The sequence below is a fragment of the Manihot esculenta genome, chromosome 1 (assembly GCF_001659605.2).
Source record: "Manihot esculenta cultivar AM560-2 chromosome 1, M.esculenta_v8, whole genome shotgun sequence".
Taxonomy (NCBI): domain Eukaryota; kingdom Viridiplantae; phylum Streptophyta; class Magnoliopsida; order Malpighiales; family Euphorbiaceae; genus Manihot; species Manihot esculenta.
The window spans coordinates 37,720,459-37,735,136 of record NC_035161.2 but is presented as its reverse complement, the minus strand read 5'-3'; the positions used below and the strand labels follow the sequence as shown (position 1 = coordinate 37,735,136).

The 14,678-nt window shown below is 31.7% G+C and overlaps 1 protein-coding gene and 1 long non-coding RNA gene across 9 annotated transcripts; both read left to right on the top strand.

Annotated features, from left to right (window-relative positions):
• The first annotated feature begins 572 nt into the window (after positions 1-572).
• LOC110620422 (heat stress transcription factor A-6b) lies at positions 573-3,771 on the top strand. 7 transcript variants are annotated; one of them, XM_043961094.1, is made up of 6 exons: positions 573-1,203; positions 1,888-2,730; positions 2,826-2,889; positions 2,964-3,018; positions 3,127-3,224; positions 3,309-3,771. In XM_043961094.1, the coding sequence occupies exons 1-2, from the start codon at positions 901-903 to the stop codon at positions 2,638-2,640; spliced, it is 1,056 nt and encodes a 351-aa protein (XP_043817029.1). In that variant the 5' UTR covers positions 573-900; the 3' UTR covers positions 2,641-2,730; positions 2,826-2,889; positions 2,964-3,018; positions 3,127-3,224; positions 3,309-3,771. The 7 variants fall into 7 exon arrangements, with proteins under 7 accessions (XP_043817029.1, XP_043817023.1, XP_043817026.1 ...); XM_043961096.1 differs by adding exons at positions 1,527-1,608; positions 1,705-1,819 and having other exon boundaries at positions 1,061-1,203; positions 1,888-3,018; positions 3,127-3,771; XM_043961088.1 differs by having other exon boundaries at positions 2,826-3,018; positions 3,127-3,771.
• Positions 3,772-7,338: 3,567 nt separating this feature from the next.
• On the top strand, positions 7,339-10,807 carry LOC110599644. 2 transcript variants are annotated; one of them, XR_002485586.2, is made up of 2 exons: positions 7,339-7,652; positions 10,559-10,807. It is a non-coding gene; the product is annotated as an uncharacterized LOC110599644 (long non-coding RNA). The 2 variants fall into 2 exon arrangements; XR_006347960.1 differs by having other exon boundaries at positions 7,339-9,223.
• Positions 10,808-14,678: the final 3,871 nt, after the last annotated feature.

Below are 14,678 nucleotides of genomic sequence, written 5' to 3'. Positions count from 1 at the left end.
ATTTAGCTAATGTTATAGTAGGTTAATAAAATCAAGTCTTTTGACATAAAGGTGTTTTTTAAGGGTTTTTAAATTTATCTAATTTTCTTTGACTTAATTAATTTACTGGTTGTTGCAGTTTTATAATGCATTTTTTAGGTAAAAATAATAATATCTCCATCCTGGGCAAAAACATAGCATCTCATCATATGTGGGGTCTACTAATTCCCACCTTCCACCAATCAAATTTATAAAAAATATGATAAAAATAAAAATTAAGAAGAACAGAACCACTATATTTTTTCCCTAAAAAAAAAAAAAGAGAAATTCCTACTATTTATTTCTCTGAGCATAAATGGGTCCCAGACCATACCTCCACCATACCACTCTTACCCTTGGAAATTCTAGACGTTTTCATGAGGACCACTCTCTTTCCCCACAATTGCTAAATGAAGAAAGTACTACAAAGTTATATTAAAAAATTAGATAATAAAAAATTCAATAATAATAATAATAATTTAAAAAATTCACCAATAACTCTAGAACTTTCTATTGATTTTTATAATAATCTTCATTTTCCCTATTTAAGAGGTTTTTGAACACGAACCTGCCTTCCTTGTTTATGTGCGTGTCACTCTTACCAACTTCAAGATGTTATAGCTGAACTTCCATGAAAGGAAAAACAGAGCACCAAACAAAGAAAATCTCTCAATTCCATCTTTGTCTTCTTCTTCTTTTTCGTCAAAATCAATCCTCTTTTTTCTGTTATTTGTACTAAATTTTACGTACCAATTCTCTTCAGTCTTCGGCTTCAAATTCTAGCTCTTGCAAGTCTCCTCTGTTGAATTCGCACTGGAGACTTTTTATTGTTTTAACTGTCAAATTGAGGAAACTGATATAAGGATCAATCCAACTCCAACGATGAATCCATATTATACGGTGAAGGAGGAGTACCCAGGATCAAGTTCGCCGCCGTCCGGTGATGAGCAACCAATAACTTTCCTGCCACAACCCATGGAAGGGCTGCATGATACAGGGCCACCACCATTCCTGAACAAGACTTTTGAGATGGTGGATGATCCAATTACCAATCATGTAGTTTCTTGGAGCTCAGGAGGTTCTAGCTTCGTAGTGTGGGATCCTCATTTTTTCTCCGCAAGCCTCCTGCCTAGATGCTTCAAGCACAATAATTTCTCCAGCTTTGTCAGGCAGCTTAACACTTACGTAAGTATCATCCGCTATAATTCTTCAATTCTGCTTCGCCATCTTCTTCTTCAATCATCTTCTGGGGAAAAAAAGGAAAAAAAGAAGAAAGAAGAACGTCCAAGTGGATTTCCTTTTAATCAGAGTTCATAGAAAACGCCAATGATTTTTTCATAGTGAAATGCCATTTGGTTTTCTTGAAATTAGATTTAAAATTTTTCTTTTCCCTCTCCCCTGTATTACTAGCAGGTTAAATTTCTCCTTCTTCTTCTTGGGTGAGGGTGTTGTTAAAATTGGTTGCCTGTTATCTATTTAATTAAGATAATTCTTATGCTTAATGAAAGGTGACGATGTCCTATTGAAGGAAGATGACTATTTTATTCACCAGCAAAGAAGATTGTTCTCAAGAAGTTCTAGAATGTTCATGCAAGTGGAAACTTAGATATGAATCTCCTTTTTCTCCCTCTGCAAAATTTTCATTGGTTCCAATTTCTATTATTATAATATTATTTTTCAATGTAGTTGGCTTCCCCAATGGCTTCTGCATGTGGCCATGTGGGGCCTTGCTGTATTTGGATTTGGTGCCAGAAGTAAAATATTCAGTGTGCAGTTTCACTGGTTGAGTGAATTTTCAAGTGTAATTTGCTAAATTTTACCATTTTGATTGTTCGTGGAAGCTGGGAATTGACAGTTTTAATCCTGCAGGGATTTAAAAAGATAGACCCAGACAGGTGGGAGTTTGCCAATGAAGGGTTTCTGAGGGGCCAAAAGCATCTCCTGAGAAACATCAAGAGAAGAAAGACGCCTTCTCAGCTTCTGCCACAACAGCAAGCTTTGGGTGCTTGTGTTGAAGTTGGCAGGTTCGGATTGGATAGAGAAATTGATCGACTGAAGCGCGACAAGCAAGTTCTAATGATGGAATTAGTGAAGCTCAGGCATCAACAACAGAACACTAGAGCTCATATTCAGGCTATGGAACAAAGGTTACAGTGCACAGAAGTAAAGCAACAGCAGATGATGCAATTCTTGGCTAGAGCAGTGCAGAATCCAGCTTTCTTACAGCAACTAGCCCAGCAAAAAGAAGAGAGAAAAGAACTTGAAGCAATGACCAAAAAGAGAAGAAGGCCTATTGATCAAGGAATTAACACTGCTGAATCAAGCTATGGTAGTGGGAGTAGGAATCCCATCAAAGCTGAACCTGTAGAGCTTGGGGATTACGGGTTTGAAGTTTCAGAACTGGAAGCACTTGCATTGGAAATGCAGGGATATGGTAGGGCGAGGAGAGAGGAAGAGGAAGCAGAAGCAGAAGAAGATATAGAGCCACCTGAAAGTGGAGATAGAGAACTTGATGAGGGATTCTGGGATGAATTATTAAGTGAGAGTCATGGAGGAGGTGAAGATGAAGATGTAGATGTATTGGCTGAGCGATTCGGTTTCTTGGGTTCTAGTCCAAAATAAAGAAATTGGGCCCTTCTGCACTGTTCTTCATCATCGTCATCATCGCGGATGATTTCTTTAGTGATCACATGGCAGAGTTTTCATTCCACGGTCGACTTTTAGTTAGCGACTTGTATTTTGTATAATTAGATCTCTGAAGTTACCGTTAGCCCATAATTTTCACCTTGATATCTTGGTGTTGACAGGATAGGAGAATCACAAAGAAGTGTCCCGTGGAAAATATCTTTGTTTATGGTGTCTTTTAACCCTGTAACTTAATATCCTAGTTCTTGTTTTCCTTCAGACACATTATGTTGTCTTAATCTTTCTCTAATCTTGGTTAGGTTGCAGCAGTGCTTGGACAAGATTCTGGTTGTCTCTATCATGATTTCTCTCGAGGTTACTAACATTTTTTCCATTTTCCCTTGCACTATCACTGTTCTTTTATCATTTCATTCATTGGTTAACTGCCTCCTATAATTCATTTCTGGCCTCAAATAACTGTAGATTGTCCAGAAGCTGTGTTGAAATGGACAAGATGTTGCTGAAAAGTTGCAAGAACCACACAAATTACAATTTTGCTTTCCGAATCAAGTACCTTTTAAGTATGTCGGTTTGATATTTTCCCCCTCTCCCTTTCCCTTGCACTGTCGTGTTCTTTCCTCAAATGCTGCATCTTAACCATGTAGATATTTTCACGTCATGCCCAACGTTGTTCTTTTCAGTCATTTTCTTGGCAACCGTTGGTCTCCTCAGTGGTAATGCACATTAGATTCTTTCAACCATAGCCAAGAAATGTGCGTGCATTAAGGTTTGTTTGTGTCGACATAGTTGATGTCCTTGGTACTATTACAGTTCTCTGGTACCACAAAAAAGCTAATGAAATTGAAAGGTGCTGCTTCAGAATTCAGGTGTATGTGCAGTTAGTAGTTAATGTGGACTGTAATGATATGTTCTATAGTTTTCAGTGGCTGTATAATCTTCACAGGTCAATTCAGATAGACCAGTTGTAAGGCCTAGTGCCAAATGTTTAATCAAGAGAGGTTCGGATGTCACATGAAATCTTTGGCAGCCACCTTACTTTAATTTTCTTCTTATATAAGAGGAATGTAAAATTTAGCGTCAAATGCAGACAGCTGTTCCGTTTTTTTAGTTGATTTGGCTCTATCATCGACTTTTGCTCAAGCATACGCAGATTGAAAAATGTAAAAAGCTTATAGGTTACAAGCTATATAAATTTTGACTTTTTTTTAGTCGAAATTAATTAATTAATTAAAATAGATATAAATCCTTTAATTTTAGAAGAAATATATACCATATATTATAATATAAATCAGAAGTAACGTCTTATTAAATTTATATTTACCCTTTAAAAGATTTGCTTGATAATGGCTTAATAAATTTATTTTTAAAATTTAAAAAAGATTTGTTTAATTTATTAAAAGAATTTGAGGAACTTATTTATTTGTGACTAATATTCTTTTAATGATATTTATGAGTTTATGTTATTCCATGTACTATTAACATAATATCAGAAGTATGTTTTATTCTATTTTAATTAAATTTATAATGGAAATTTTGGTAGCAAAAAACTATATAAAGGTATTTTTTAAATAATATGCAAATGAATGTATTACTTTGCTCCAGAATGCCAAATATCTGTATTATGTTCGATGATAAAATATGTATTATAGCTGGTGAGTTTTTTCAAAAAATTGAAGGATTTATTTATTTTAGAGTAAATTGCATTTTATTTTTTTTGTTTAATAAAATATTTACATCTTTATATTTTTAACAATTTATAATTTATTTTTTTACCATTTAAAAATTATAATTTATTCTTTACAGTTAAAATTAGAGTTAATTTATCATTAATTTTTATAAAAAAAATTAAAATACTTTTAATCTCTAAAATTAAATCGAAAGAAATTAGAGAGACTAAAATATTAAATCGACTAAACTCAATGATGGACTAAATCAATGGTATGACTTGATTAATTTTTACTTTTTCATTATGTAATCATTTTATCTTTTTTGTTTATGAGAATAGAGGGAAAATCAATTTTTTTTAATTTTATTAATTATTATAATATGCGTTTGCTCCGTGCGTCGATAATACAACTTCATGCAGGTAACGGTATTACCAATAACAGGACACTATGATAAAAGGGTATTTAAACATCGAAAACAGTGGCAATGCAAAGAGATATGTGATTTACTAAAATCGCAGGATAGCTCTTTCTTGCGATCTCAAAATAATTAAATTCAGCATGCAATTATCATTTAAGGTCTTTACCTTCACAGAAGATATGCATGTTGCGACTGTCACGCTATCCATTATCTGTCAATGCTGGACTTTGTCGAGATGACTGTAATGTCTAATCAACTTTGCATTATTCAACAAATAGTATTTTAGTTCTTTAGTTTTTTTTTCTGCATATAATAGGACTAAGAGTATTTTAGTATTTTGTATAAAAATTAATGATAAATTAATTTTAATTTTAACAGTTGATATTAAATTATAAGTTTTAATTATTAAATATTAAATTATAAAAATATAAAAATTAAAATAAATATTTTATTAAATTAAAAAATTAACCTGTAATTTATTCTTTATTTTATTTAAAAATTTAAAGCGTGCATATGTACTTAAAGATTGACAGGACGTGTTTTGAAACCAAAATGATTTAAATTAAATAATTTATTTAAATTTAAAAAGAAAACAAAAGGCTGTATGACCATTGATGTGTACTTAAAAAGGCCGAAACATTTCGCCGCTTATAATTTGTAAAAGTTGTTCTAGCAGGTATGGCCTTTTGCATTATTGCAAGCCGAAAGTCCAACTTTTAGATTTGGTATGTTTTTTATTCTTAAACAATTTTATGTAAGTCATACTTAAATTACCAGTTAAATTTTAAAATTTTACTGTTAAATAATTTTTTAATTCTATAAAATATAACTATAATAAGCCTGTATTATTGAGTATAGTGATATAAAAAGATTTGCTGAGGAGAAAAGTTTGTGAATAAAATCTGTGTCTCCCTTCAGATCACCCATATATGCATATAAAGAACTCTCTCCTCTTGATAGATTAACCAATAAAGAGATCAAAATAATAAAAAGCAAGCAGTAATAGCACTGAATGATCCATTCCAAGAAATATGCATACCTCAAACAATGAAAAAAATAAAATAACCAAGAGAACGTTTCAGCAGCTAAGAATCAAGAACCATATAATTGACTAATAAATTATAGAAAATTTTTTAATAATTTTAAAAAATACATTATAAAATTTTAAAAAAATTCATTAATTTTAATCGTTAAACATTTAAAAAATATTTTAAAACGTAACTGATAAATAAAGAAAGATTAATTAATAATTATTTTATAAAATTAAAAAATTAACTAATAAATTAATTCAAATCATAAACACTAAATAATATAACGGCGAGTTCTTGGAGGAGTTATGCCCAAAAGCTCCTCCAAGAACTATTTTTTAATTATAAGATGTATATATATAATTACAAATTAAGCAAATATTATATACTAGTGCACTTATAATTAAAATAGATAAAATGATTTAATTGTATTAATTACTAAAAAGTGTAGGGAATAGAAAATTAATTTTAATATATTCCATAATTATATTATATATATAAGTAATCGAAGTTTACAATATATATAAAAATGTATTCAAAATGGGTTTTAATTTAATATGATTTCGATATGTTTTTAGTTTTAATTGTAATGTAAATTTTAATTAAAATAATAAAATAAATTTAATTTAATAGAATAATTACCCATTTAATTTGGTATAAAAAAAATTTTCAGATAGATTCTGTTCGTATTAATAGAGATTCAAATTGATACTATCTATTTTTCTATTAGTTTAATTCGGTTAAAAATTATTAAAAAAACATTACACCCTTCTATTATGCACTCAGAAAAGTAAGAGTAATTATAAAAATCTACCTTGATATTTTCTTCAAGCATGTTTCTGTAATTGATAATAACAGTTCAGATGCACTTATTACCTGTTAAATCTGTGTTTGCATTAAAAATAATTTTTAATTATTATAAATTATATTTTAATTTTTAAATTTTTTAAAAATATATAATAATAAAATAGTCTTTTTAATTCTAATTTGTTTATATATTTTTATAAACTAATTTTTAAATATTATAATTATTTATAAATAAGTATTTATATTTTTTTAAAATTAATTTCACAATGATTATTAAATTTTATATTTTAAAATTAAATTAATAAAGTAAAAATTAAATTAAAAATCTTGACATAATATAGTTTAAAGAGCTCTTTTCCATTTAATTTTTTCTTTTTTAATAAAAAAAGAAAATGCTATATTTTTTATTTTATTATTTTTTATATATAAAATATTAAAATTTAATAAAGTAAGAAATTAATCTGGGAATATAAAAATTTATTAATAATTATAATATTTAGAGATAGATCTATAAAAATATAAGGATTAATTTTAATTAAAAATATAAAATTTAAATATAAAATTATTTTATTAATCAAATAAAATTTAATATATTAAATTTCAAAATATAAAAATTAAAATATATTTTTCATTAAATATTAAAAAAAAAGTGTAAAAATACAGTAATATTTTTATTATAAATTAAAATATAAGATCCACTTAAAAGGTGCGCTAAACACAGGTAGTTTTTTTTTTGGTAATTATAAAAAATAAACGCATCTCACAGAGAAGTGTAAGCAGAAATAGCCATGCTTAATGGGCAAAGCTTTCGAGAGGCAAGGGGTCAGTGTTCAGTACGGCTACTATTGTTTACTTTCTTAACCTAAATTAGCTTAGTTTGCTTCCAATAATTAATGGTCAAATTCTCTACGCTTTCCTTTTTATATCTCAACCATGAGACTGCGTTCAACTTTTCCCAGCTGCATTAGTAAGAAGCTCAATGGTAATGGAGTCAGGGACGATATATAGAACTGTGGGTTGGAGTTTTACAGTTGGCTTTTGTGTATACAGTTGATTGGATAATGTTGGGTATTATTTCTTTTCTTTTTTTTTTTTCCCAGAGTTTATGCAGTATTAGATTTGATTAAATGTCGTCCTAGAATCAATTGTGGAGTCGTTTGCTTATTCCTCTTCCTATGTATTAGAATCAATTGTTGATTGGGTAATGTAGTTTGATATGGCATTCTGAGATTTTGCTAGGGACGCTTTATTAGATGATCCATTGTTGATATTGAAACTTATATTCTTATCGTGATTCACTGATTTCATGTTTTTACGTTGCTGACATTTAGTCAATTATATCATGACTTCACGTGCTGTACAAGAAAGATTATTTGTTCTTCCTCCTTACTTTGGCAATTATTTCCATTCATTTCCCTTGCCCTTTGTTTTTGTTTTTTCATTTTTATGCATATTTGTGGTGAGAAGTATATATATATAGCTAGGTTTTTATAGATATTTCTAGCCTGTCTCCATAATGACTATGCAGTTCATATTTGGATTTGCAAAATGTTACTGAATAAATCAGAGTACTGCATTAATCTTGTCACTGACTTACTCTTCTTTTTTGCACACTGAACTAATGGCCAGAGCAGTTATTGGACCAACTTCTTTACATTTTTATTTTTAAACATGGTTTGGTGACCTAGTTGGACAATCTATGTTTTTAGCAGTTTTTTTTCTAGTTATTTGTAAATGTGAAATCCTTCCCCCTTCCCTCGTTCCTTTAGCAATTGTGCTGACATTGTTCTTGAGAGTTTATATAGTGAATTGAGAAGCTTAGATTACGACATTTGCACACAAATTCAGAAATCAATTGTTGAGTCTTGGATTGTTCCTCAAATCATAGCTGAAGCACATTGTCGAAGCCATTGCCTAATTATGTGGTCTTGTTCTCAAAATTGTTGGATAAGTCTCCAAGAAACTCATATCTGTTTGGCATATTAAGTTCTTACTTTGATTATCCAGTTTACAATGTCTTTTAGCATCACATGGTATTTCTCTTGATATTCTGTCAGTTGGGTCTTATAGCAAAAATCACTTTAAAAAAGTTACCTGTAAAATTTATTTACCTTAGTGCATTCTGTAACCGAGATGTGTGATGAGGTGAATGCAGAAGAAATGCCTTCTTGCAAGCAGAAAGCCTTTGTTAAAGACTCTACAAATGATTCTCTGCAACGGAAGAGTAGATTATTCTCTCTTTTTTTTTTCCTGTCAAGTTATCGGTGCTTGTACTATGAAGTGATAAGAACTGTTTTTTTTTCCTTTTACCTGTGTGGACAGCTGTTAAAAAGGAACATAAAGATAAATAGGCTACCATTTTTCTATCTAGTTACATAATTACACTTGCTCTGATTTTCTATGGTGTTTTCTTGATGTTCTTGCTTTATTAAGCCTATAAAATTCTCAGCAAGAACTCACATGAAGGTGCTCTTGTCAGATGGAAGATTAACAACTTTGAGCAATCCAATGGATAAGAAGTGATTGCATAATACTAAGAAGTTAAAACAATTTACAAACTAAGGAATAAAGAACAAAGTGCTTGAGGTTCTTGTCAACTGTCCATAAGAATGTTTCAGCTCCAAATTCTGCCTATGAAGGTTCTTTATTACTTAAATCTTGATGAAATTGGTGGATCTGTCTCTAAAGTCTCCATCTGCATGGTATCTTTAGACTTTGATCTGTAATGTTTACAACATGCCGTCCTCCTTTCTTTTACATCTTGATACTTATCCCAGTAATGGCAAGTGGTAAATGTTCAAAAGTGTTGGGGGTTTTGATACATTCTGCATTGAAAAATTTAATGCATCAATATGCCTTGTTAAAGCTAAGAAATCCTTTGTTGAAGGATACATAAAATATTCTCTGACAAATTCTATCTTTCTAGAAACAATTTAGGGACACTTGTGTAATAAAATGATGAAAATCACACTTTTGCCCTTAGCAAAAAAGAAAGAGTGGAAGAAGCAAGTTAATTCACTTCTGTATTTTGTTATCTACTTGGCTACTGATTCAGCCTTAAGACAGAAAAAAAAAAAAAAAGTAGAAGTAGACGAGTTTGTATAAACTTCTGAAATTTGAAACAGATTGAAGTTATAAATTATATGAATGAATAGAGACATACTATATATTCATATGATTAGCAAAGATATGAATACCGAGTAATTCAATGCATATCTGCATGCACATGGTAAAATTATGATATATCCTCTACGAATCAGTTTCTGTTTAAGTAGTCTTGTGATGTATGCTATCTTCTGGCAAGAATTATGAACACTTTTCTGGGTATAAAATTTTTCAACTCTTAGCCCAAGTAAGTGAGTATAATGTAATTAAAGTAAAATTGAGAGCTGAATGAGAATATTTAGAAAATTGAGTGGCATTGGATCCCTTGTTAATTGACCATGTCTTCTAGAATTAGTATTAGATTGAATGTTGCAATGTTCAAGTATTGAGTGCCTTAACTGACTTGTATGTGATTCTTCTCAAAAAAATTGTTAAGTTGATTTAGTTTTCTTTCTTCCCCCTATATCCATGTTAAAGATTGAGCATCTCCAAATTGTCCTTTCCCAGGGTGCTGGTTAGATGAGATCATAGCTATATATATATGATATTTCCATGAAATTAGAAGCAGAATGGAAATAATGTAGTACTGGCAAAAAGAAAAAAAAAAAGAATGGAAATAATGTAGAAAATAGGGCTGCATGAAATACCTCATTAGTTGACCATATCTTTTACAACTAGTATTCTGGTAGGATGGGCAAGTTGAAGAGGCTAGTGCTTGACTTGGACGAGGCCAGTTGGCAGTTCTATTTTCGTGGTAGACGTCGTAATTGATGGCTTAAGGACCTGTCAACTTCATCTCTTTTTGTTGAATTGCCCAACTTTTATATTAATTTCTCTTGCTTCTCTCTCACCAAAATTGACGTGTGCAGGTATTGTTGATAGACTGTTGCTTGGTCTTAAAAGTCTGGGTGCTGCAACCTTGTTGGTGCAAGTTCAAGTATTGAGTGCGATCACCAGCTAGCCTCTTATATCTTTCCTGAAATTCTGTGAACAGTAGTTTGTCATTAAATTGTTCCAATATTCATGTTTGGAATATTTCCAAGTTATCCATTCAAGAACACTGTTTTGATGAGATCATGACTAGGTTACATTGATGTATTCCTGTCTGTGTTGCATCCATTGGAATTTTTATTATCCTCTCTTTTAGATCTTCTGACTTGCATTCATAAAAGAAATAATTCTCACCCTCTCCTCTTCCCTTCTCTCTTCAGTGTCCTAGGGATTGTGTGGCATGCAAAAGGAATCAAGCTTTAAAAAAAAAAGGAACCATATTTTCTGAAATTTTTCTTAAGCAAATTCTATGGGGAGATAACAGGCAAATAATGCTATTCTTTTTTATGGCAACAGTAATTAGATGGTGTCTATCTGTAGGACTAATTTTTGGAACTTCAAGAGGGCTTCCTAGAAGCAGCTGTTGACAGAAAATAAATGGTTATAACTGTTGTTCTCACGGGTCAAGTAAAGAATTCGGACATGTCCAAAGATGCAAAACAGGGAATCTGAATAGCAGTTATTAAAAATATTTTTTTCAATCTCTACTTGCGCATCGTGATATGATAGAAAGTGATGGCAACATCTTTTTTTTTTTTCTCATGTTTGGCTAACACTAAGCACTAATCCTACAGTTGCATGATTTAAAACTTATCATTTATCCATGTCTCAAATTGTCTTATGTTTTTTGTCTTTGTTTTGTTGGAGATTCAGAATTTTGAGTTTTCACTTATGTACTACTCATTCACTATCGATATAAACTGTTGATTGTGGTAAAGCAATGTTTCTACCCAAGGTGAAAAATTATTTCAGGTAAGTTGCACAGTGTGCTTCAGCATATAGGATGTGACTTGTGACAACCATAATGAATCCCAAATGCCCATTGAGCAAGGTATTGAATAAGGTAATATCTTTCTCTACATTTACCATGGCCAGTTGTGATCTAGTGTATGGGAGGTCTAGGTGTGGCTAAGAATAAACATCCTTAAATGATTGCCATTGTCAACTTTCTTACTGATTTAAGATGGCAAAATTGGCTATGCATAGCGCTCTCTTGCATCTCTTCCAACTGTTCTTATAGGTCCTGCATGTTACTTTTTTTTTTTTTTTTTTTATTTATTTGTTACCTTTCCATTCATCATTGATCGATGTGTGCGTTTCCCGTGTGAAATGTGTTATAGCATGGCAAAGGAAGTCATTGGCTTACATGGAAAGTTAAATTTAGGAGTTTGTCTTAACGATTAACAGGAACAGGGTATCAAGGATATTCTTTTTGTGCTTGGAAAGATTTGAACTTGAGTCTTCAAAAGATAAAACCACAATAAAAAAAGTGCATGTTTGCGCATGAGAGTGTAGCATAAAGAATCATCTACAGTTGGTCTGTGCACGTACCGCCCTTTGCACTTGATGTTAAATACCAGTTTATTGTTCCATAGAACCGTACGAACATAGTGCATGAAATTGAAGTTGCATGTTTGGTTGTTATGAAACTTCCACATACTCAACTTGTCAGGTTTAATTTTAAACGGTAGAATCATCTACCTCTGCACAAATTTCACGTGCGAGTATAACTTGGAACGGTGACACCATCGCTGTCCTGTTTTCTTGTATTCCTGTTTCATGGGAAACTGGTCGAAACTTTCCATCTCTCAGTACTCAACAGGGATAATCTGAAGGGCACATAATTTTCGTTCATGAATGTGGAAGCTGCAAGGAGTTGAATAGCAAACTAATACTAGTTCATGAATGTGGAAATTGAGCTTGTTGAATATTAATCGCAGTAGTAGCCGACTTAACAGTGACATAGTACCAGCGAAGACAAGAGGCAAACAAGTAGCCAAAACTTGTTAATCATATCATCATTATTGTTGCTAGTCCATTTCCACTTCCCTCTCTGAATTCCAGCTGGTCCTACTCAACTCTTGATATGACCTGTTCTCTTCTAATCCGTGACTGTGAAACAGAACAAGTCAAAACCTCTTTTTTTTTTTTTAGAAAGAAAGAAAGCAAGAAAAAGAAGCTCTACTCTGATAAGTAAAACATTACACCGTTATAGCAGTGGACTTGGTAATAGAATAATTCTTATTATGTGGTAAAAATTTAGATTTAGATTAATAAATTTCTATTTAAATTACTAAGAAATTTTCTTGACACTAGGAAGTTTGAGGAACAGGCGCTGAGCGGAGTGGGGTAGACTAGAGATAGACTAATGCGAACCAGAAATGCGAAACATTGCACGGCTGTTTGTCCTGATGGCAGTGCTTTAATCGTTGTGGAAGTCTGGCTTGGAATCACGTGAGTATGACACGTGTATCAAAGCTGAGGCTAGGTCCTAGTAAGCACTTGTGACCGCATCAGGATATTTAAAAAAAAAAAAAAGAGATGAAGAAAAAGGACAATTTCTTACCTTTCTCGTGAGGTCATGATAGTCCTTTGTGTGGGGCCCCTGCCACCATGTCCTCATCGGCCTCTTGACATCGGCCTTTTTTGATTTCTGGGCCTGCCGTTTTGATCTAAACCTCTCTACGATTCAAACTTCTAATCGAAACATTTACGCTATTTTTTTTTAAGAAAAAAAGAAGAAGAAGAAAATTACTGACAGGTACCAAAAGGCGAGTAAATCAACTGGTTGGATCTGTAATTAATCCCACTTACGACCCCTAATTACTGATGTATGGAGAATTATTGATGTGCCTTGACCACAAAAGCTTAGGACAGCCTCAATTCGGTGAACCCAATAACTAGATTTAAATAATTATAGTCAAACATGATGAAAGTTTGAATGTGAAGAACCCGTTTGGTGGAAGTAGCAGCTTCAGATTTTGTTGAGTTGCAAAGACATCCTCAGGGAATGGCATCTACCTCGAGATTTCGATTCTCCATAGTTTGCCCTAATATTTTAAGATTTTGTCAGCAGGATTAAAAAAAAAAAAAAGGATTTGTATCCCCATACATTATATATTAAGAGAGATTGACCATATGGGTTTGAATGAGTGGAATAAGAAGACTTTTAATATATATAATATATACTCTTTTATTTTCATAAAAAGGAGTACGTAGGGTGGTTGTGAAAAAGAAAAGTCTACATTTCAAGATTGCAAAAATTTAATTATAATATATGCCTACCTATAGGTGGTCATTAGGTGTGATGCAATGTGATTCATTAGTGGAAAAATATATGATTATAAGAGAAAAAAAAAAAAAAAAGAAAATCCCTAGTAATAAAACAAAGAGATTAAGAAATGTAGCCAGTAGAGTTTCAAATTTGTTTGATTCTTGAAATCAACTTTGGTTGAATTCTTTTTTTCTGTAATGTAAAAGCCTGGTTGAAGGCACGTACGTATGTATAAGAAAACATGGGAAATGGCATACGAAGCTTCGTCTTTGCTTCCAACATCATGGAAGGATGGTTATGCATGGCACAGGATTAACAACAAGGGACAATGAGCAAAACGATAATAAAGTTCATAGAGAGGACATTATAGGAAGATGTAAACAAACGATGCATTTATGTCTTTTATTGTGCCCTTGGAGAGGTAAGAAACCCAAAAAAAAAAAATAAATTGCATGAGAGAATCTGGTAATAGAAGAACCCGTGAAGAAAACATGGCCCACAAAAGAATATGCTTCTCTTTTCTTTCCTTACCTTACATGCACAGGCACGGCAAATAAGAAACGTATACATTCACTGTGATTAGACTTAAGTTTATATAATTAACTTGATATGAATTAATGGAATTGTTTCATGCAGTGTTGTACTGATTAATTAGCATGGAAATTGAAGCTAAGTTCATCGTCAACTTTTCACTTCAAAAAGATGACAGCTGATTCTAGTTAGTCTATATAGTACTGAAATTTCAATAGGTGGACTGCACCAAAAATCTGGGTTAAATTTGGTGTTCATGAAAGTTAGGACAAACGTCCCATCCACGGGTTACGTTATTCTTAAACTGAAAATTATTTTTATATATAAAATTTACATACAGAGAAAGTGCGAAT

Excerpts from the sequence above, each read along its gene's own strand:
- LOC110620422 (XM_043961094.1), top strand. The coding sequence starts at position 901 with ATGAATCCATATTATACGGTGAAGGAGGAGTACCCAGGATCAAGTTCG. Across the intron at positions 1,204-1,887 it reads TCAGGCAGCTTAACACTTAC|GGATTTAAAAAGATAGACCC; the intron begins GTAAGTATCATC and ends TTAATCCTGCAG.